This window comes from Halichoeres trimaculatus, unplaced genomic scaffold (assembly GCF_033239565.1).
Source record: "Halichoeres trimaculatus isolate MK-OKI-2021-1 unplaced genomic scaffold, fHalTri1.1 fHalTri1_scaffold_22, whole genome shotgun sequence".
Taxonomy (NCBI): Eukaryota; Metazoa; Chordata; class Actinopteri; order Labriformes; family Labridae; genus Halichoeres; species Halichoeres trimaculatus.
The window spans coordinates 23,242,679-23,264,851 of record NW_027437200.1 but is presented as its reverse complement, the minus strand read 5'-3'; the positions used below and the strand labels follow the sequence as shown (position 1 = coordinate 23,264,851).

The 22,173-nt window shown below is 45.1% G+C and overlaps 2 protein-coding genes across 4 annotated transcripts; both read right to left on the bottom strand.

Moving 5' to 3' along the window:
• Nucleotides 1-3,106: 3,106 nt before the first annotated feature.
• Nucleotides 3,107-7,345, bottom strand: eif4e2rs1 (eukaryotic translation initiation factor 4E family member 2 related sequence 1). The gene is made up of 7 exons (XM_074699057.1): nucleotides 7,146-7,345; nucleotides 6,573-6,663; nucleotides 4,272-4,406; nucleotides 4,089-4,193; nucleotides 3,856-4,008; nucleotides 3,632-3,768; nucleotides 3,107-3,496 (listed from the first exon to the last, which is right to left on the bottom strand). The coding sequence occupies exons 1-7, from the start codon at nucleotides 7,160-7,162 to the stop codon at nucleotides 3,457-3,459; spliced, it is 678 nt and encodes a 225-aa protein (XP_074555158.1). The 5' UTR covers nucleotides 7,163-7,345; the 3' UTR covers nucleotides 3,107-3,456.
• Nucleotides 7,346-8,003: 658 nt separating this feature from the next.
• Nucleotides 8,004-21,821, bottom strand: LOC141811081 (phosphatidylinositol 4,5-bisphosphate 3-kinase catalytic subunit alpha isoform-like). 3 transcript variants are annotated; one of them, XM_074698977.1, is made up of 28 exons: nucleotides 21,477-21,821; nucleotides 19,320-19,448; nucleotides 18,835-18,938; nucleotides 18,589-18,751; nucleotides 18,034-18,243; nucleotides 17,624-17,691; nucleotides 17,397-17,525; nucleotides 17,255-17,308; nucleotides 17,049-17,158; nucleotides 16,823-16,964; nucleotides 16,626-16,711; nucleotides 16,413-16,518; nucleotides 15,867-16,019; nucleotides 15,647-15,778; nucleotides 15,432-15,556; nucleotides 15,050-15,131; nucleotides 14,793-14,957; nucleotides 14,584-14,687; nucleotides 14,383-14,482; nucleotides 14,239-14,310; nucleotides 14,043-14,149; nucleotides 13,815-13,936; nucleotides 13,640-13,718; nucleotides 13,386-13,556; nucleotides 12,392-12,509; nucleotides 12,156-12,307; nucleotides 11,915-12,063; nucleotides 8,004-10,279 (listed from the first exon to the last, which is right to left on the bottom strand). In XM_074698977.1, exons 2-28 carry the CDS (start codon nucleotides 19,402-19,404, stop codon nucleotides 10,155-10,157), a joined length of 3,213 nt encoding a protein of 1,070 aa, XP_074555078.1. In that variant the 5' UTR covers nucleotides 19,405-19,448; nucleotides 21,477-21,821; the 3' UTR covers nucleotides 8,004-10,154. The 3 variants fall into 3 exon arrangements, with proteins under 3 accessions (XP_074555078.1, XP_074555079.1, XP_074555080.1); XM_074698979.1 differs by lacking the exons at nucleotides 8,004-10,279; nucleotides 11,915-12,063; nucleotides 12,156-12,307 and adding an exon at nucleotides 13,185-13,230 and having other exon boundaries at nucleotides 12,405-12,509; XM_074698978.1 differs by lacking the exons at nucleotides 18,589-18,751; nucleotides 18,835-18,938; nucleotides 19,320-19,448; nucleotides 21,477-21,821 and adding an exon at nucleotides 18,319-18,449.
• Between the last annotated feature and the right edge of the window lie 352 nt (nucleotides 21,822-22,173).

Genomic DNA, 22,173 nt, shown 5'->3' with positions numbered 1-22,173 from the left:
CATCTGCAAAGAGTTGAGTTTTTCCGGAGTGTTCCTGGTTTTGTTAAAGGAGGAAGCATAAAGAAGGTTAACAAAGAGCGATCTGATAAAAAGGATTTGAAACAACCTGATGCTCTTCCTTTAATGCCAATTAAGTATTCAAGCCTGTGTAACAGGATGTGATGGTCAATGGTGTCAAATGCAGCACTTGCAACCACCAGGACAAGAGGAAGACGAAGTCGTCTGTTTATATCTGCGCCAGGAGGGACTTCATTTCACCAGAGTGGGGTTTGAGAGCTGAAATAGAGCTGTACAGGAAGTCACAGCCAAGAGTGAAGCTTCATTTAAGAGCTCTGCAGTGTTTGATATCAGGGTTAGGGCAAGGCATGGTTTCAGAGCTCCGCAGAGTTTATAGTTTCAACAATGATTGAAGGAATGAAGAATTAACGTAGGGTTCTGGATGGTTTGCTGTGTTATGCATCATTCAGAGCTCTAATTAGTTTGACGCTGGGGTAAGGGTACGGCATCATTTCAGAGCTCTAACTAGTTTGACGCTGGGGTTAGGGCTAGGCATCATTTCAGGCCTCTTAGTAGCTTAATGTTGGGATAGGGGGTTATGAATCATTTTAGAGCTCTAAATAGTTTGATATTGGGGTTGGGGCTGGGCATCATTTCAGAGCTCTAAATAGCTTGACATTGGGGTAGGAGTCACGCATCATTTCAAAGCTTTGAATAGTTTGACGTTGGGGCTAGTACAAGGAATCATTTCAGAGCTCTAAATAGTTTGATGATGGGGTAAGGGCTAGGCATCATTTCAGAGCTCTTAGTAGTTTAATGTTGGGATAGGGGGTTGTGAATCATTTTAGAGCTCTAAAAAGTTTGAAGTTGGGGTTAGGATTAGGTATCACTCCAGAGCTTTTAGTAGTTAAAAGTTAGAGTTATGCATAATTTCAGAGCTCTAAATAGTTTGATGTTTGGATTTAGGCTGGGCATCATTTCAGAGCTCAAAATAGTTTGGCATTGGGGATCGAGTCACGCATCATCTCAGAGCCTTGAATGGTTTGACGTTGGGGTAAGGGTGAGGCATCATTCCAGAGCTCTAAATAGTTTGATGTTTGGATTTAGGCTGAGCATCATTTCAGAGCTCTGCAGAGCTCTGCAGAGTTTGACGCTGGGGTTAGGGTAAAGGTATCATTTCAGAGCTCTAAATAGCTTGACATTGGGGTTCGGGTCACACATCATTTCAAAGCTTTGAATAGTTTGACGTTGGGGCTAGTATAAGGAATCATTTCAGAGCTCTAAATAGTTTGATGATGGGGTTAGGGCTAGGCATCATTTCAGAGCTCTTGGTGGTTTAATGTTGGGATAGGGGGGTTATGAAACATTTCAGAGCTCTAAATAGTTTGAAGTTTAAAGTTAGAGTTATGCATCATTTTAGAACTCTAAAAAGTTTGAGGTTGAGGTTAGGATTAGGCATCATTTCAGAGCTCTGAGTAGTTTAATGTTGGGATAGGGGGTTATGAATCATTTCAGAGCTCTAAATAATTGAAGTTGGGGTTAGAATTAGGTATCACTCCAGAGCTCTTAGTAGTTTAAAGTTAGAGTTATGCATCATTTCAGAGCTCTAAATGGTTTGATGTTTGAATTTAGGCTGGGCATCATTTCAGAGCTCAAAATAGTTTGGCATTGGGGATTGAGTCACGCATCATTTCAGAGCCTTGAATGGTTTGACGTTGGGGTAAGGGTTGGGCATCATTCCAGAGCTCTTGATAGTTTAATGTTGGGGTTAGGGTGAGGCATCATTCCAGAGCTCTAAATAGTTTGATGTTTGGATTTAGGCTGAGCATCATTTCAGAGCTCTGCAGAGTTTAAAGTTGGGGTCAGGGTTAGGCATCAGGGTTAGCATTTCAGAGCTCCAAATAGGTAAAGGTTGGGGTTTGGATTAGGCACCGTTTGAGATCTCTTAGAAGTTTGAAGTTCGGGTTAGGGTTATGTATCATTTTAGAGCTCTAAATATTTTGACATTGCATTAAGGGTTAGGCATAATTACAGAGCTCTGCAATATCTGATTTCAGGGTTAGGGTTGGGCAGCATTATAGAGCTCTAAATAGTTGAAGTTGGGGTTTGGATTAGGCATCATTTCAGAGCTCTTGGTAGTTTTAAGTTCGGGTTAGGGTTAGGGTTATGTATCATTTAAGAGCTCTAAATATTTTGACATTGCGTTAAGGGTTAGGCATCATTTCAGAGCTCTAAATAGCTTGAAGTTGTGGTTAGGCACAATTTCCGAGCTCTGCAGTATCTGATTTCAGGGTTAGGGTTGGGCATCTTTTTAAAGCTCTAAATAGTTTGACATAGGCATCATTTCAGAGTATAAATAGTTTGATTTTTAGTTTAGGGTTCAGCACCCTTTCAGAGCTCTAAATAAATTTCATGTTTGAGTTAGTTAGGCATCATGTCAGAGCTCTGCAGGATTTGATGTTACTGTTAGGGTCAGGCATAATCAGGTTTCAGAGGTCTGCGCTGTTTGATGTCAGGACTGGACATGGACATCATTTCAGGGCTCTTTGGTCTTTGATGTCAGGGTTCGGCATTGTTTCACAGTCCTGGAGGGTGAGACCTTGTGGTTGGCACAGTTTAAGAGGTCTTTAGAGTTTGATTTCAGGGTTAGGGTTAGGCATCAGTTAAGGGCTCTCCAGTGCTTTCAACCTGCAGTCTCTCAGGTCTGCAGCGCTCTCCTCTCCACAGTGTTTCTGTTGGAGTGAGGCTGATCTGCTAATCCTGATCTGGATTAGGTCCATCCTCAGAGATCACAGTTCCCAGCTGGTCTGATGCCAGGAATAGAGGCAGGATTAGACCTGCACTAACCCGCCTCGAACAGCCCAGAATGGTTCTGATTCCCTTATCGGTGGGGCTGTGCCAGCTGGGTCAAAGTCCTGAACCAAGGAAATTTAATGAGTCAGTGAGGACAAGGACCTGGCACAGTGACATGGCTTCTGTTGGTGGCGCTGGGAGCCCGTGTTCACAGACTGCTGACAAAACAAACAATGACCACGACCACGTTTGTTTATATCACGTTTATTTATTTGATAAGATGCAGAACCAAAAAATAAACACACAATTCAGTTTTATTTACACCAATAAAACAACAACGCACCAAAATGCAAAAACCCTTTCGGACCAGCACTTTGTACTGGTCATACTGGTTTTTAACTGGTGATACGCAGTACGGTACCGATCAAGTCTAAAGTCAAAGATCTGAGAAACTTTATTTACACCTTCATGATCAACGAACGACAGATCAATGTCTGAGACAGAGAAACAGGAAACTTCAGTCGATATCTGTGGCTTTATTGGTCCTCAGTCAACACACACACACACACACACACACACACACACACGCACACACACACACACACACACTGTAGAGATGAGGATCTGCATCCTGATTGGACAGGAGAGAAGTCAGCTGACACGTCTTCAGAGGGAAATCTTTGTGTTCCTGAAGCTTGAGTTGTCCCTGAAACACACACAGAGGATCAGATTTGACTGGTCCTGGTTCTGGTTTTGCAACAATCTGGATCTGACTGGACCACCCAAACCAGGATCCTCATAAAACCCTGGTTAAAACTCAGAACAAGCATTCCAAGCGTACCTGAGGCTGTCGTTGTGGGTCTTGTACTCCATGATGGTGTTGGTCGGCAGGTTGAGGACTCGTCTTAACGTGTCTCTGATTCTGGATGTGGTGGTCTGATCGTTGGACGTTCTGTTCCAGATGGACAGGATGTCCTCCTGAAACATCAAGGTTTAGTGTGACTGAGACAAAGTCTGAACCAGAGGGTTCGCTCTGCTGAAGTTCGGAGTGAAGGTGAGTATCACCTGGAAGCGTATCGAGACCACGGCTCCACAGATCTCCTCTCCCACCATGAACTGCTCCCCCAGCATCGCCAGGATGATGTTCTCCCAGAAACGACTCGCCAGACCTTTACGCAGACGGATGATCCACTTCCCCCCGCTGCGGTTAGACTCATCCTGAGAGGGAGACAGGTGTGACCTCAGTATCACGTGTTGTTGTTCTTCACGGCAGAGTGACTGTAAGGGTTTGACGTTACCTCCCACATGGGTTTGATTCCCTCCTTGAAGAGGTGAAAGTCGCTGTGTCCGCTCAGATCCCCCGGTCTGACCAGGTGACTATAAAACCTCCAGAACTGCTCCACCTGAAAAACCGTGACGTTTATAAACTGACAAGAGCCCAGAGAGACCACAGCTGTGTGTGTGTGAGTGAGTGTGTGTACCGATGCCACTGTGCCGATCTGTCGGATGTTTTGTTCGTAACTCTGCGAGCTGGCCGGACGGCTCGGAGTTCTTCTGCTGTACCAGAACGTGTAGTTGTACTGCAGAGGGTGCTCACCTGCACCTGGACTCACCGTCTGCAGACAGACAGGTCAGAGGAGGAGAGACAGGGAGAAATGTATGAGCAAAAGAAGACGGATCAGAGAGCAAGACAGGCCGGAGCAGAGGTCGCCAACCACTCGATCGCGATCGACTGGTCGGTCTTTGAAGCTTCCCAGGTAGATCTTGAAAATAATAGATAATAAAAATGAATCACTCCGCATCAGGCATGATGGAGTCCCGCCTTGAAGCACGAACATTATAGACAAATACGGACCATGGCTGGAAACGTTGCTTGCAGTTTGTGGATACTGTAATGATGAGTGCTGCGCTCCGGCACTCGTGTATTTCACATCAGCTGATCGTTAAACGTTCTCACGCTCATACAGGAGTCATCTTTCTGCTCTCTTTGGATCAGGAGTTTTAGTTTTTCTAGCTTTTCTCTCATTCTTTAAAAATCAACAGAGGAGTTTTCCTCCAGCTTTTAGTTGACAAACCTGAAAGTCTGTCAACTTTCACGTCACACCGTTACTGTGTCTCTGTGCAGGGGCGTGTCCAGACTTTCAGACTCAATGAGAGCAGGGGGTGCACACTTATAAATTGTCACCATTTATCTTATTTACAGGGTTTATGCTGAAATCCTGAGGTTAAATTAAATACCTTTTTAAGACCTTATCGCGAGTTTAAGCTGTTGTCAGCAACTGATCTTTAACAGAGGTAGTTTGTATTTTTACATAAATGAGGTTAACTGAGAGAGAATAAAGCTGAAAGAATAAATGAAACTAAAGGCAGATTAATTGACATTCCCATTCCCACAAAGAGTAACAGCAGTTATTAAAGGAGAACTTGCAGAAAAAAACAAGAATTTTTTTTCATAATTGTCAAAATTTAGGACATGTTCTTGTTATTGTGTTGTGTGCTTTCTACCAGCGCTACATAAGGACGGCGACTAAACTACTGTACAAACTGAGTTTGTTGTTACATTAGCCTACGGATATGTTGGGCTGCTAGTGCTACATATAGCCCGCGCCTCACAAAATTGCAACTTTGCTTGTTGTCACATCTCAAATAACAGCGCTACGTAACTGTATCGATAAATACCTTATCTCATCGCATTAAAAAGGTGATTTAATCAAAGAAAACTTGTTCCAAAACAACTAAGATCAGGGGAAGCTTTCTCTAAATCGTAAGAATCCAAGATCCCAGGTCGTCAAAAGTCTGAGACATTTTCTGAGGAGGCTTGAGAAACTCTTATGATCTAGAGAGAAATATTTTGAGATGATAAAGCTTTTTCTAGCTCCTCACGCTGGTCTGTGATGAGTGTGACGAGCAGAATGATTGTCCAATCACCAGGTGTGGTTATTTATGAAGGTTCAGACCTTGAAAACATCTTAGAACCAGATGGACTGTTTCTGTGGTTGAAATATGAAACTGTCCGTTTGGTGTGTCAGGTTAGTTTGTAACAGTCGCTAGGAGGAAAATTTATATTCATGGATACTTTGGAGTCAAAGCTTGAATACCAATAAAATCTAATACCTCACAACATCATGATTAAGACTTTTTAATGCTTTTTAAGGGGCTTAATTTTCCCACAACTGATCTATCAACTTTTAATACTTTTTAAGACCCCGCGGACACCCTGGATTGAGAATGTATTAAACACAAGTTCCAATTTCTCATGTAAAAGTTAAAAGTTTTAACATCCAAAGAGTTTCAGCAGGTAAGCAAAACAGCTTATGACACTTAAATACTTCAGTATCATTCATACATCGAAGCTCATTAAAACTGGAAACACATCATGTGTTTCCTCAAGCCTACACAAGGTAGATCTTACATTCACACCGGTTGGGTTTAGAGATGTTAGGCTCAAAAAGATTGGTGACCACTGGGCTAGAGGGAGACAGGCCATAAAAAGACAGACAGGTTTAGAAGTGGAGAGATTTCAGGGAGGGAGAAAGGAAGGCGTGGCAGAGAGAAAGACAGGTAAAAAAGTGAGGTCGAGGAGACAGATTAGAGAGACAGACGGGTCACTAACAGAGCGACAGGTTAGAGGCAACGAGAGATTGGAGCAGGAGAAAAAATAAAACGACAGGTAAGAAAGGGGGATAAAGGAGACAGGTAATACAGACAGACAGGTTAGAGATAGAGCACTAACAAGGAAGAAGTCAGGTGAGAGAGTGAGACAGGTACACAGGCTGTCTCACCTTGCGTCTGTTGTTGTTGTTGTTGTTGTTTGTCCCGTCGCTGTTGTCATGGTGACAGTCTGACTCTTCCTGCTCCTCGTCATCTTTCGGACTGAAACACAGCAGCATGTCTCTGTTAGCATCTCAGGCTAACCGCTAGCCGCTAACCGGCTAACAGAGTGAGGCGATGAGGTGTGAAGTTTGTTTGTGTGGGTGACGTCATATCGACATCTTTAAACCGTTTTGATCACGTCTGGTAACTTATTTTACACTCAGACAGAAACCATCATCACTTTAAATTTCCATCTTTGAGAAATCTGTTTGAGTTCCGTTCATTTCTGCGCTAAAACAACAAAACAATAACAGTGAAAATATGAAAACAGAAATTTGTGTTTAACGATCTGAAACTGGAGAACAAACCCTGAGAGTGTAATCTAATCTTTACATCTTACACCAGTTTTTACTCCGCGTTTTAAATCATATTTGGACACAGTTATCTGAATCTTTTATCAGGAGCTAGCTGTTAGCTTTTAGCTGTTTTCCGGTCCGCTCCGGCTTCGTACCGGGTTTTTACCGGGTGAATGAAAGTCTTACCGCTCCAGCTGATTCATTCCTCCTCTGGTTCTTTCTCTTTTTTCCTCTATCTCTTTATTTTCACTCTGTTTCTCTTCTCTTCTCCCCCCTCATGCGGCTCCGCGGAGCTCTCTCTTCTGGGCTATCGGCTGTCAGTGCGCATGTGCGGAGGCAGAATGCGGAAAGTGAGAAGGGACAAACTTCACGTTCTTCGCTTGTTTTGGGTTAGCGAACAGCTCTAATGCACATTTACCGCCTTCCTCTGGACAGGAGGAGGATCAAACTTAAATACGTTACACTGACGAGCACAAAAAATGTTGAAATGATTTTTATCATTGAAATAAGATTTTTTAAAACTGTGTAGATTTTTCTGGATAATGTTTTCACTTTAAGAGCATATTGTTAGAGAGTAACGCACCCACTTCTTGAATATTGTAGTCCAGTGTTTTTATATAAAATTGTATGTTTGGATTTTTTGAGGATTTTAAGAAAATTATTTGTAGTTGTACAATTATGCTAGAATATTTTAGAATTCATCTGAAACCAATCTTTTGTTAAAAAGTTTATTTAAAAAAAGTGAGTCTAAATTCACACTATTATAAACTTTTACATTTGACATACAAAATACTAAACTAAACTAAAAAACTGTAGTGGAAAAGAAGTTGAAAAAAGATAAAGATATGAAGAAAACTTATGTAGTTTTTAATATCAGAAAAAAACAATGCAATCTATGATCTGTATAAATGTATTTATCTGTAATTAATTATTTAAATTAATTATTTTTCTATTTCAGAAAAATAATATTTGAAGTTGTTTTTTTTAAATAATGATTTCCAGTCAATAAATAAGAGTCAAACATTTCAGAAAATGATTGTTTTATTAATAAAGCTGAAAGTGACGTTTTGTTACAGCACCATCTAGTGGATAATACAGGAAGTGCACAGCTGACTGCTCATCTGCTTCCCAACACCTAAAACACACACACACACACATACACACAGAGATCTGACTGATCAAGCAAACACCAACAGAGTTCAAAAAGTGCTGTGTCACAGGCCCCGCCCCCAAACGACTTAAAGTTCAGTTTACAAAGTCAGATAAACCTTCGTCACCATATTTGGGCGCAGAGGGCGTCTGATTGGGCGAGCCTGTCTGCGTCATCGATCAATCAGAAAACTAATTTTAGAAAAAGTGAAAACTGTTCTTAAAGATTTTTTTTCTTTTTTTAAGACAAAGTGACAAAAGTTTTCTTTCAGAAGAACCAATCACAGATCAACATCAAAATACTGATTACATCAGCTCTCATGCTTTTTAAAAACAACCAATAATACTGACCACATGGAAACACACACACACACACTCTCTCTCTCTCTCACACACACACACACACACACACACACACACCTGTGAATGTGTCACTATGGTAACTAGTACAGCTGATGATGTCAGAGCTCAAACGATCAGATTTCAGCAGGGGTCGGGGGTCAGTCCTAACAGGTTGTCATGGTTACTGACACCTGTCGACGGGGCTTTAAGGAAAGAGCGTTGGCTGTGCGGGGTGTTTGCAGACTAAAGCGCCCTGGTACTTTGTAGTGCAAGTCTCAAATGGACACTCATGGTACTGCAGGTTTTAGCACTTCTGAATTTTTCAGAAGTTTTTCGCTTGCGCTAGCCGTAGCCGTCAAACAGCTAACGCTCAACCTGAAGCCAACATTAGCCTGACCTCCAACCTCAGCAGAAACCATCATATCTTCACATCAGTCAGCACCATCACTCTTAAACTTGTCTGGGTGAAATCCTGCCCCATACCCAGCATTCAATGCAGCAGAGGGGGTGGGACTTCCACCAATGCTATGCTACACTACGCTAACAAACCCTACCCACATCTTTTTGTGTCAGTGCAACAGCTCAGCTAACTAATAACTTACTATGAGAGCTAAGCTCAAAAGCTAACATGCCAACAACTAGCCTAGCATGGTATGCCAAACACAGTGCTCCAGAAGCTAACAAAGGGCTGATTCAGCTAACGGCTAACAAGCAGCTGATTGGTTGAGACTGTCGAGGACAGACTTTAATCCCTGAACGACCTCGATGATATGTTTGGTTTAAAATTTGATCAATCAATAAAAAACTTTATCAAACTCAGAGCAGCCGTGGACGCAAACTTCACGTTTCTAATCCAAAGAAAACAAAAAATCCTCTAGCTGCTCAGAAAATAAAAACACAGATTATATCGTGTAAAATAAAGAACACATGCTCAAGATGTTTTTTCTTTTTTAACCCAAAAGAGCGTTAATAACTTATAAATAACATATCTGACCTAAAGTATGAATAAAATAATAAATAATAAAAATGAAATAAAAAATAACTGCAGATTTTTTAAAATGTAATTAAACCTTTAATTTTTTTATAATTTGTGACAGAAATTTAATCTTTGTTCTGAAATCAGTGTTTGTGCTTCTTCACTCACAAAGACACGTGATTGGTTCATCCAGTCTCCTGTCAGCACAGAGACACCGCCCACAGCTCATAGCTCTGCCTCTTCATTGGTCAGAACTCCTCTGATTGTCACAGGTTTGGATCAGCGCTTGGAGGTTTTATTGCTTAAATAGCGTCCACAGTGTTCATTTTGCTGGTTTCAATAAAGTTAGCTTCAAATTCTGCCAGCAGTTTGTAAAAAATGCTGCTGTCGATAAAGTTTGATTCAAATGTTTGCTACAGTGAGGAAGGTCTCATGTTACGCCTCCCTGTAAGTGGAGCAGCTAGCAGGCTAACTGTAGCATTTCCTGGAAGACATTAAGGACATCATCTTCATCACCACTGTCATCATCATCATCACAGCTATCATCGTCTTTACCGTGATCGTCAGCTTCCACCACCTGAGATTAACGTTTCTACACCAACCTTCCCATCAACGACATCTAAAACCCACACACACAAAACACACATAAAACACACTCTCTCTCTCTCTCTCACACACACACACACACACACACACACACACACACACACACACACACACACACAGTGTCAGTGCTCGTTGGGCATGTGTCGGATGGTGTGGAAGATCCAGTCCATCTTTGTGCTCCAGCCTCCGTGATGAGCGTCGTTCATCTGCTTGGTGAAATACTCCAAGGCCTCCTGCTGACTCTTCTCTGAGAGACAGACAGGTGAGAGTGAGACAGGTTAATAAAATAAGACAGGTCAGAGAAAGAGAAAAGTTTAAAAGACAGACAGGTCAGACAGTGAGACAAGTTTATGAGAGAAGACAGATCAGAGAGTGAAACAGGTGAAAGAGAAAGACAGGTCAGAGAGTGAGACAGGTTTATGAAAACAACAGGTAAAAAAGTGAGACAGGATTTTGAAAACAACAGGTCAGAAAGTGAGACAGGTTTATGAAGGAAGACAGGTAAGAGAGTGAGACAGGTCTATGAAAGAAGACAGGTCGGAGGGTGAGACAGGTTTATGAGTAAGAAAGGTCAGAGAGTGAGACAAGTTAAAGAGAAAGACAGGTCAGAGGGTGAGACAGATTTATGAAAATGTCAGGTTGGTGAGTGAGACAGGTTAATGAAAGAAGACAGGTCAGAGAGTGAGACAGGTTAATGAGTAAGAAAGGTCAGAGAGTGAGACAAGTTAAAGAGAAAGACAGGTCAGAGGGTGAGACAGATTTATGAAAATGTCAGGTCAGAGAGTGAGACAGGTTAATAAAAGAAGACAGGTCAGAGAAAGAGAAAAGTTTAAAAGACAGACAGGTCAGACAGTAATACGGGGGAACAAGAATGACAGGTTAGAGAGTAAGACAGGTTTATTAAAAAAAAGACAGGTAAGAGCGTGAGACAAGTTTATGAGAGAAGACAGGTCAGAGAGTGAGACAGGTTTATGAAAACAGAAGGTCAAAAACTGAGACATGTTTTTGAAAACAACAGTTCAGAAAGTGAGACAGTGGTATGAGATAGACAAGTCAGAGACTGAGACAGGTCTATGAAAGAAGACAGGTCGGAGAGTGAGACAAGTTAAAGAGAAAGACAGGTCAGAGAGTGAGACAGATTTATGAAAATGTCAGGTTGGTGAGTGAGACAGGTTAATGAAAGAAGACAGGTCAGAGAGTGAGACAGGTTAATGAAAGAAGACCAATTTAGAAAGTGAGACAGGTTAAATAGAAGGACAGGTTAGAGAGTGAGACAGGTTTACAAAATTAGGAAGGTCAGAGAGTAAGACAGGTTTATGAAAGAAGACAGGTCAAAATGTGAGACAGGTTTATGAAACAGACAGGTCACAGAGTGAGACAGATCAGAGAAAAAGACCCAAGTAAAAGAGGGAGACTGGTCAGTAAGGCAGATAGGTGAGAGAAAGACAGGTCATTGAATGAGAATGTGAGACAGGTTAGTAAGAAAGACAGATTTAAGAAAAAGACAGGTCAAAAGTAATGGGTATCAGTGAGAGAGACAGGAAAGAGAAAGACAGATAAGAGAGACAGACATGTTGGAGAAATAGACAAAGTTCAAAGAGTGAGACAGGTTGAGAAGAAATACAGGTGAGAGACAGACAGGTTAAAGAGAAAAAAATGATTAAAGAGTGAGATAGATTTAAGTCACAGGCAGGCAGGTTTGAAAGAAAGACAGGTTAAAGTGTAAGAGTTCGACAAGTCACAAAGAGACAGGTCAGAGAGACAGACAGGTCAGAGGGACACACAGGAATGATAGACAAGTTAGTAGCTCTGCCTGTCTGCCTCTCTGTCTGCCCGCCTGTCTGTTTCTCAGTCTGCCTGTCTGTCTGTACAGCTGTCTCACCCAGGGCCAGCGTCTTCCTCAGGTAGGCGATGTCGTCGAAGCTCTGGAGCTCGGGCATGCCGCAGCCGAGGAGGAGCGAGAAGAGGTTGATGAAGAGGCTGGCGTGCTGCCTGATGGCCAGGTAGGCTTTGTAACACATCTCCTGGAACCTGCAGACAGACAGACAGGTGCACTGGAGGTGAGACAGGCTGAGGGAGACAGGTGAAGCAGCATTAGACAGAGGAGGCGCTGCAGGTGAGACCTCTCGAACTCTTTGGTCTTGGTGGACTCCTGGACCCCTTTACTGATGACGATGAGGAAGTCCTGCGTCAGGACGAAGGGCACGCGCTCCCTCTTATAGCCGAACTTCTTCTTCTTGTGATCCAGGAAGTGACCGAAGTCGATGTGGAACAGCTGAGAGACGAAGAGGAGGAGGGGTGATGAAGAGGAGGGGTGATGAAGATGTTCCTGACAGGTCCACAGGTGTGACAGACTCACCTGTCCGTTCTCCTTCAGCATGATGTTGGAGTTATGTCGGTCGCCAATCCCCAAAATAAACGTGGCTACGCAGTAACCCGCACAGGAGCGCGTGAACAGGTCGATGGCCCGGTCGTACCTGGGAGAGACAGACAGGTACAGAGACAGGTCAGAGACAGACAGGTACAGTGAGACAGGTACAGAGACAGACAGGTACAGTGAGACAGGTACAGAGACAGGTCAGAGACAGGTCAGAAAGAGTCAGAGAGACAGGTACAGAGACAGACAGGTCAGAAAGAGTCAGAGAGACAGGTAAAGAGACAGACAAGTCAGACAGGGATGGACAGATGAGAAAGACAGGTACAGAGCCATACAGGTGAGATGTTGTCAGAAAGACAGGTACCAAGACAGATGGGTCAGAGGGAGTCAGAGAGACAGGTACAGAGACAGACAGGTTAAATAAGGGTAAAGAGACAGACAGGTGACAGACTGGTGCAGAGACAGACGGGTAGAGAGATAGACAGGCACTAATTGTCAGACAGGTTAAGAGAGAGCCATAGAAAGCCAGAGAGACAGGTACAGAAAGACAGGTATAGACGGGGTATGCAAGAGGGAGTCAGACAGACAGGTACAGAGGGTAAGAGAGACAGGTTCAAAGACACGTAAACAGTCAGACAGGTACAGAGACAGACAGGTACAAGCTCAAACAGGCAGTAAGAGAGACAGTAAAAGATACAAACAGGTAAGACAGGTACAAGGACAAGAGGAACTGACACAGACAGGCAGTGAGACAGGCAGTGAGACAGGTACTGACGCCTTTCTGCAGTTCTTGTCTTGATCAAGGGGCGTAGAAAGACAGGCTTAGGGACAGACAGGCAGAGAGACAGACAGTTAAAGACACGGACATGTACTCAGACTGGAACAGACAGAGAGACAGACAGGCAGATGGACAGGCAGTCAGACAGACAGGTAACATGATAGGTAGAGAGACACGGTCAGACAGACAGGTACTGACGCCTCTCCGCGGTTCTTGTCTTTGATCCAGTGGTGCAGCGTGTTGGAGTTGAACTGCAGCGCCCCCTTCAGGCCGCCTTTACACTGAATCTGCATGATGGTGAAACTGCTCTTCACCACCTCGATCAGGCCCACGCAGTCCCCGATGGACAGGCAGCCGTACGGCAGCATGCTGGACACACACACACACAGAGTCAGTCAGGTGTGTGATGATGTCACAGCAGGACTCTCACCAGTGATGTCACAGGTTCTCACCGTAGGTCCAGGCCCTGGTTCTGCCAGATGTTCTCCATGATCTTAATGATCTGCAGAGTCAGCATGTCCTGACGCAGGTCTACAACACACACAGAGGTCAAACACTACATTACCCACAATCCCCAGAAAGCTTCTCTATCAGAGCTAGTAGAGTGGTTAGCATCGAGCTAGCTACCGTCTCCGTTCTTGAAGATGATCTCGTTGTTGGTGAAGAGAAGTTCGGACATGATGTCAGGGTTCTCCCAATTCAACCACAGGGGGCGCTTCGCCGACGACATGATCCTGCACTCCTCCAGCCTAAACATGTCCACACACACACACACCTGTCTGACACACCTGAACTCAAACTACCGCCTAGCTTTTAAGGTTATCCCCTCAGTGAATCAGGCGGTGGGTCGGTTACCTGAGGTTTCCCAGCTGGTGAACTGGGTTCAGAGGAGAGACGAAACCCTGCAGAGCCTCCATATAATCTGGACGAGACATGTGCTCCACCAGGAACTTCATCTGAGTCTGCCAACCAATCACAGCAAAGCATATATCACTGTCCACCAACCAGCACAAAGAAAGCCATCATTGTCAGCCAACCAGAGAGAAGTTACTTTTTGAGTCTCGTCTTTTTTCTCCTGTTTCAGCGTGTCGGTCAGATTCACCAGTTTATCCATGGCCTCCACCTGAACACACACACATCATATCATCCACCAATCAGAGCACAGAACACACCCACCTGCCTGGTCAGGGCTTACCTGTCTGTTCAGGTGTTTCAGGTACATGCCACAGGCCCTGCAGAAAGCTTCCAGCAGCAGACCGAAGCGACGGGACACGGTCTTATTGTGCATCTCTGACCTGAGAGTGAAACGGGACAAACAGGTACGAGTGAGACAAACCAGACCTGATTCAAGGTTTTTGGTGTAATGCTCCTTTACTCCACTGGTGGTGTTCCTCACTTTAGATGCCAGAAGAAGAAGTGTCCTATCCTCTGATTGGTCAGAGCTTTCTTGATCAGGAAACGAGCCAAAGGGTTGTCCAGGTACATCTCGTACTTCAACACCTGAAACCCAACATTTGGATTGTGAGGTAATCACATCATCGGGGTACAGTTAGAGTTCGTATCAGACTTAACAAGGAATCAGCTGTGGCGTGATCAAGAACACACCTGTACGAGCTGCAGCAGGTACTGAGACAGCTTGTCGTCCGTCAGGCCCTGAACCAGGCAGCGCAGCGCGAACTCCCTCACCATCGGATCTGGGAAGTTACAGTCCAACAACTCCAGAGCCGACTCTGGCTCCATCAGGGGCCACTCCTTCAGCAAACAGTACATCTGAGGAGGAGACAGGTGAAGACAGGTGAAGACAGGTGAAGACAGGTGAAGACCTTGTTAGTGTTTCATAAAGGTACAGGTGTATGTTGTACCTGAGAGACCTCGTCCCTGGAGTTCCATTTGACGGACAGAAGCAGTTTAGGAAGAGACTCAGGGATGTTCACACAGTAGTGTCTGCAGAGAGAGTGAGACAGGTGAAGGAAGACAGACAGGAAGTTACTCAGACAGGTAAAACAGGTAGAGGAAGACAGACTCAGTCATTAGGAGAGAGACTGGCTGAACCTGGAAAGGTGGACAGGCAAGGACGATCAGAGGCTGGTAGACTCTCTAGATGGTCTTATGCCCCGTCTCTGATCAAAGAGATCCACCTTGACCTACACGACAACAGGTCTACAGCTTAAGCCCTGCCCTCACCTGTGTCTCCAGGTCAAGCCCCACCCTCACCTGTGTCTCCAGGTCAAGCCCCACCCTCACCTGTGCCTCCACAGGAAGTCCTTCTCCTGCTCTGACAGCTCGTAGAGAGGATCTCTGGAGCAGAGGGAGCGAAGCTGCTCTGCGTCACTCGCTGAAACACTGCTGTCACAGGCCAGACGACTGCTCTGAGACGGACAGACAGGTAGACAGACAGGTAGTAAGAGGCAGACAGGTGTGTGAGAGAGACAGGTAGATCTCTAAGTGAGTCGTTGTACCAGGCCCTGGCAGTAGTTGTAGCCCAGCTCTCGGCTGATGGTCCAGTTGGCGTGCTCCTCGATCTGCTGCTCGTCCGGGAACACCACGGTCTGATTGAACCAGGAGAACTCCAGCTCCACACAGGGGGTCTCCTACAGACACAACCCACCATCAGACAGACAGTCAGTCAGGATCAGACAGAGTCTGCAGTCCACAGACAGGTAGACACAACCAGGTTACCTTGTTGGGATTGGAACCGGCGACTCCAATTGGATTCAGGAGATCCTCAAGACCATGAGGGACCGGCCAGAGACTGAGAGCCACTTTACCCGAAACCAGAACATCTGTGTAGTCGAAGAGGTTCACATTGCCCCAGGCCAGAGGACAGTGCTCCTGACAGACAGACAGGTAGGCAGAGAGAGAGACAGGTGGTGAGACTGGAGGTCAAAGACAAAGAGTGGCAGAGAGACATATAGAGAAAGAGACAGGTGGTGAGACAGGTGGGCAGGGGAAACAGGTCAGGAGACAGGCAGAGAGTGAAGAGGGATTGATGGGGAGACAGATGCAGAGAGACAGGTGGTGAGACAGGTTTACGGATAGAGACAGGTACAAAGAGACAAACAATGAGATATATGGGCAATGGGAGACAGGTTGAGATACAAGCAGAGGAAGACATGTAGAGAGACAGACAGGTCGAGAGACAGGCAAGCAGGGTACAAGAGGGAGACAGGTGATCAGGACGACAGGTTTGGCTTGTGCCCGAGGACAGGAAGGATCCTTTCCTACCTCCTTGGCTCCTTTCCTTCCCTTCACAGAGCAGATAGACAGGCAGAGTCTGGCTGAGCGGGGAATGTCCGCCAGGTAAATGTCGTAGGTCAGCCACTCGTTCCACCTGGAGACGAAGACAGGTAGAGAGGGAGACAGTATGTGTGTGTATTCATCAGATAACATGTAGTGTAAGTGTGTGTGTGTGAGTGAGTGTGTGTGAGTGTGTGTTACCTGGGGTTAGAGCAGGGAACTCTCTGTGTGTTGACGTTATCACACAGCGGCTCTCCACCGTGATAAATACCTGTTCTCACATAAATCTACACACACACACACACACACACACACACACACACACACATATCAATGAGAGCCAGCCCTTCAAACGATGGATCTGAAATATCAAGACCTGGACAGGCAGACGGTCTCACCTTGTCGATGTCCCGGATGTTGACGTTGACGTACGTGGCGCACAGCAAACGGACTCTCAGCAGCGTGTTGAAGGCCCACAGTGAGCGAGCAGGAGACCCGTCCCCTCCCCCGGGACACGGCGACGGCTGAGGAGTGCGACGGCTGAAACACAAACAACAAACTTCACACACAAGCTCCTGATTGGCTGATTGATACCTGCTCCTGAGAAGCTGATTGGCTCTTCACCTGTAAGAAGGCGTGACAAAGCCCGAGGCAGGAAGCTGAGAGTACAGACTGTCTTTGGACACCAGCATCAGGTGAGGAAGACGACCCACAATGATGCAGGAGCGGATATACTGTAGGCAGACAGACAGGTGAGTGGAAGGAGACAGGTAGAGCAGTGAGACAGGTGAGACAGGTGAGAGCAAGAGGATGAAGATTGAGGTCGGTACCTTGTACTGACTGAGAGGGTACTTCTCCAACAGGTACTCATCACAGCCGCACACCTGAGGAGATGGACAGGTCAGTCAGACAGGTGTACAGGCAGACAAACAGACAGGTAGACAGACAGACAGGTAAGACAGACAGGTGTACCTTTAAGATGTACTGGCCCTGGTATTCCTGCACGCAGAGGCGGAGCTGTTGAGGCGACAGGTGCATGGATCGACTTTTCTTCCGGATTGACTCGGCAATCAGCTGCTCAGGTAAGCTGTCATGGCTCACCTGAGCGTAGGACGAGAACACATGAGGTCTGGACTCAAAGACAAGAGGGACTGGAGACCTCTCAGAGGGGGCCCAGGTTCATGGATGGGTCCACTTACCTTCAAGGTGTACTTCTGTTTGGAGTTCGACGGAGACACGATCACCCAGATGGTCACGATCAGCCTCCCTACAGACAAACGGGTACAGAGAGACAGACAGGTAGACAGTGAGACAGACAGGTAGACAGTGAGACAGACAGGTAGACAGTGAGACAGACAAGAGCAGAGGAGAAAGACGTGTGGAAAGACGGTAAAAGAAGACAGACAGGCAAAAGATGACAAAGGTACATGGACACCAACAGGTACAAGGAAACAAGACAAAGGACAGACAGGCATGAAGAGACAGACAGGTACAGAGAGACAGACAGGTACAGAGAGAGATGGACATGTGAAAAGGTGGTAAAAGCAGTAAGTGTTCAGAGACAGGTAGACAGACAGTGCGCCCCCTGCTGGTCCCTCTGGGTCTGTACCTTTGTCCAGCTTGCTGTAGATGTGCTGGGGGAGCTGGGGGCTGGACTCTACGTTGGGGGGGTAAACATACAGCGCCTGGCTGTGGGCTCCACCCCCCTCCCTCTCCTCCATGGCCTCTCTGCACACGCTCAGTATGGACCGCCTGAAGTCCTGAACCTCCGGGTCCTTCATCATCTCGAACTCGCACACCGGCATCCCGATGGCGAACCCTGCAGAGAGGGGCGGAGTTAGACGGGTCCTGCTGTGGAACCAGTGTCCCCACTCAACCCCCTCATGGACCCCACCTTAGGACAAGTCCAACCCACTCAGGCCAGTCTGGTCCTGAAGTGGAACCAGTTTACAGACATCAGAGGAGAGGGGTTTGACAGGTGCTGAACAGACAGGTGGGGTCAGGTGATGACATGTGATGACAGGTGATGGCTTGTGCTGCATGACAGGTGAAAGAGGTGACAGGTAAGTGGATGAAGGTGGCAGGTGTGCACAGAAGACAGGTGATGTAAGATGATGAGGGCAGGTGATGTCAGGTGATGAGGACAGGTGATGTCAGGTGTTACCTATCTCTCGGTTCAGGATCTTCTCCTCGCGGTTCCCCAGAGGCTCGATGACCTTCAGGATGGGGTGGAACAGTCGAAGGTCACACAGCCGCCTGGTCTCATCGTAAAACTCCTCCCTCTCTGCTTCCTGGGTCACGCCCACAAAGATGTAGCATGACTCCTCCTGGCCAATCAGAGAGCAGAAGTCAACCTTTGATTCTATCAGTTAAATCAAGAGGAGGGGTCAAAGGTGAGACAGGGCCGTACCTGCAGCAGGTGGTAGAGCGGGTACTTCCTGGCCTCAGTGAAGAGCTGCTGCTTGATGCTGATGAGAGGAGTCTCTCTGAGACACTCCAGACTGACCATCATCCCTGAGACAGACAGACAGGCAGACAGACAGACAGACAGACGGGCAGACAGACAGACAGACAGACAGACAGGCAGACAGACAGACAGACAGGCAGGCAGACAGACAGACAGGCAGACAGACAGACAGACAGACAGGCAGACAGACAGAAAGACAGACAGGCAGACAAACAGACAGGCAGACAAACAGACAGACAGACAGGCAGGCAGACAGACAGACAGACAGACAGACAGACAGACAGACAGGCAGATAGACAGGCAGACAGATAGACAGGCAGACAAACAGACAGACAGACAGACAGACAGACAGGCAAACAGGCAGAAATGTTATCAGAGAGACAGACAGAGCACAGAGGACAGAGACTCCATCAGAGACTGACTCTCACCGTTGGGGAGGCAGCAGTCGACCAGGATACGGGGGGGCATCAGGTGGAGCCCCCACAGCTCCCCTGATGATGGCCGTGGCGCCATCGCAACCACCAATCAGAACCTGCCTCACCTCAGGGCTGGGCTACCTGGACAGACAGACAGACAGACAGACAGACAAGTTGCTTCAGAAGTTTGTGTGTGTTTGGTGTTTGGTGTTTGGTGTTTGGTGTACAGCACAGTACAGCCAGACTAGGCGAGCGTTTAAATTACCCCATCAAACTTTATGTGAGACACATTCACCTGACACATCCAGACACATTTCAGAACAAAATATGACGAAAGACACAAAAGTACAGGAGAGGATAAGGGACATATTAATTTTTAAATTCCAGAATTTCCAGATAGAAAGTTGAAATTCTAGCTGTTAGCTCAGAAATCTGGGAAAATCAGGAAAAATGTAAAAAAGAAAGGAAAGAAAAATGAATTCTTGATTTTTTTTTCTCAGAAATTTGAAGTAATCAGAAAATTTCAGAATATTATTTTGAGTTAAGAATTCTAAAAATTTTGAGAAAAGTCAGAATTCTGACTTTCACCCCAGGATTTTGACTTTATTCTCTGGAGTCTGGAATTTCCAGGCAAGTCCAAACTCTTTGACTCCAGAATTCCGGAATTTATCAGAAAAAGTCAGAGCTTGAATTTTAACTCAAGAATTCCGGAATTTGCAGGATGGTCTGAACTCAGAACTTTACCTCAGAATTCCGGAGTTTCTAGATAGAAAATCCTGGCTCTAATTATTTATATATTTATTTTTTAAGAAAAAGAAATGTCCAAATTATGATTTTTATGTCAGAATTTTTTTTTTTTACATTATTTTTAGAAAGTCAGAATTCCTACTTTTAAGTAAGACTTAGGAAATTCTAAGAAAAAAAACTCTGAGTTATACGGCAAGTCTCTTTTTCTCAGAATTACGTTCAATATCTTCATTTATTCATTTGTTTTACTTATTTATTTATCTATTTATTTTGATTAATACCAAAATAATAAAATTCAGCCGACTGTTTCCATACAAAAGACTTAAGTTGCTGTTGTTGAGAAAATAAACTGTACTCAGTAAATGACCTAAACAGAAATAAAATCCTATATTAACAACTTTCTGCTTTGTTGACGTTTTTTTTTTAAACTTGTTATGTGGTTTCATTTCTCGTAAACATCTTCAAACAACATGTTTCTCTGGATGTGTCGGGAAAATGTGGTTTATGTTGAGTCCAGTGAGATATTTTTAGTATAAAAAGACAAACAGAGAGTGACGTGTGGCCCTGCCTCCTGCCCTCTATGACAGGATGAGGAGCAGGCTGAGGATGGAGGGAGGTGACGCGTTAACACGTTCAGATTCAAAGTTTAAACAAGTTTCATACGATGGGATCAGCTGACTGTCACAGGTGAGCCGTCTGCTCTGAACGAGCCGCTGCGTCTGAGTTTATTTAAAGAAGAAAGAGTTTTATTTTAATATCTCATTTATTAATATCTGTCCTCATGTGTCCACGCTGTCTTTGTGTTTCTCAATGAAGGCGTCAAACAAAGAGCAGAAAGTAGGACACACACACAAAGGGACGTCCGTGTGTGTGTGTGTGTGTGTGTGTGTGTGTGTGTGTGTCAGGAAGCTGACTTCCTTCACTGGTCTTCCTGTTGACCGGCTGATTTAAAGGAACAGTCTGTCAGCTTTAATCCACATCAACAAAGAGGTTAAAATATGAAAACTGCAGAAAGTTCTGAAGTGAAACTGATTCAACGTAAAGACTGAAAATATTAAATTTCATCATTAAAAAAAGGAGAATTACTCATTTTTTAAAATATAATTATGTTAGGGTGAAAGTTAGCCAGCATGAAGCTGTTTGAGTGACACTGATGACGTCATGTGTTTGTTTGTAAACACAGCAGGTAAACAATAACACAAACTGACCAATAACCAGTCACCTGTCTAAATATGCTCGTTTAAAATCATTCATTTCATTATTCATCATCTCCTCCTCTCCTTGCTCCCTCCCCTCCTTGTTTCCTTTCCCTCCTCGTGACGTCAGACTATGGTATGGTTGCCGTGACAACGGGAGTGGGAGCATCAGAAAGGCTGATATCAGAGAGAAAGGCGAGGACTCTTTGTTCCGTCCGTCACTCACCTGAGCTCGTGCCTGTCGCTCCAACGGCGCGAGCCTCCGGTCATAGCGTCAGCCTGTCTGCCCGTCTGCCTGTCTGTCCGTCAGCCTGCCTGTCTGCCCGTCTGCCTGTCTGTCTTTGTCTCCTTATGTGTGAGCCGGTGGATCCATCAGTCACCGCCCCGCCGGTTCTCAGCCTGACACGGAGACTCGGTCCCTGCAGACCGGAGACCTGTCTGCCGAGCAGACCGGGTCCACCTGTCTGCCCCCCTGCCTGTCTGTCTGTCTGTCTGTCTGTCTGCAGGTATGTGTCGCTGGCAGCTGAGGGAGGCTGCTGCTCGCCGGGAGCTGCAGAACAATGTGCTGAAGGAGGAGGAGAGGGGGGCAGAGAGGAGGGGAGGGGAGGGGAGGGGAGGGGGCCACCCTCTCCTCTCTTAAAGGGCCAGCAGCCCTCACAGAGAATCACACCTCAGGATCAGAAACAGGGACAAATGTTTTATATCAATGATTTAATTCAAAAAGTGACATTTTCATGTTAACCATGACACAAAGAGATAAATATGTGAAGCATTATTATTATTATTATTATTATTATTATTATTTATAAAATAATATTATTGTTATTATTATTATATTTATTATTATTATTATATATTTTATTATTATTATTATTATTATTATTATATATTTTATTATTATTATTATTATTATTATTATTATT

What these genes read in the sequence shown, in the direction of transcription:
- eif4e2rs1 (XM_074699057.1), bottom strand. An exon ending in ACAACAACAACAGACGCAAG is followed by an intron (nt 4,407 to 6,572) that starts GTGAGACAGCCT and finishes GTCTGTCTGCAG; the next exon opens with ACGGTGAGTCCAGGTGCAGG. An exon ending in AGATCGGCACAGTGGCATCG is followed by an intron (nt 4,194 to 4,271) that starts GTACACACACTC and finishes ACGGTTTTTCAG; the next exon opens with GTGGAGCAGTTCTGGAGGTT.
- LOC141811081 (XM_074698977.1), bottom strand. Translation starts at nt 19,404, where the DNA reads ATGGCGCCACGGCCATCATCAGGGGAGCTGTGGGGGCTCCACCTGATG. An exon ending in AGGGCCAGTACATCTTAAAG is followed by an intron (nt 17,309 to 17,396) that starts GTACACCTGTCT and finishes CCATCTCCTCAG; the next exon opens with GTGTGCGGCTGTGATGAGTA. An exon ending in GAGGAAGACGCTGGCCCTGG is followed by an intron (nt 10,280 to 11,914) that starts GTGAGACAGCTG and finishes TCTGTCTCTCAG; the next exon opens with AGAAGAGTCAGCAGGAGGCC.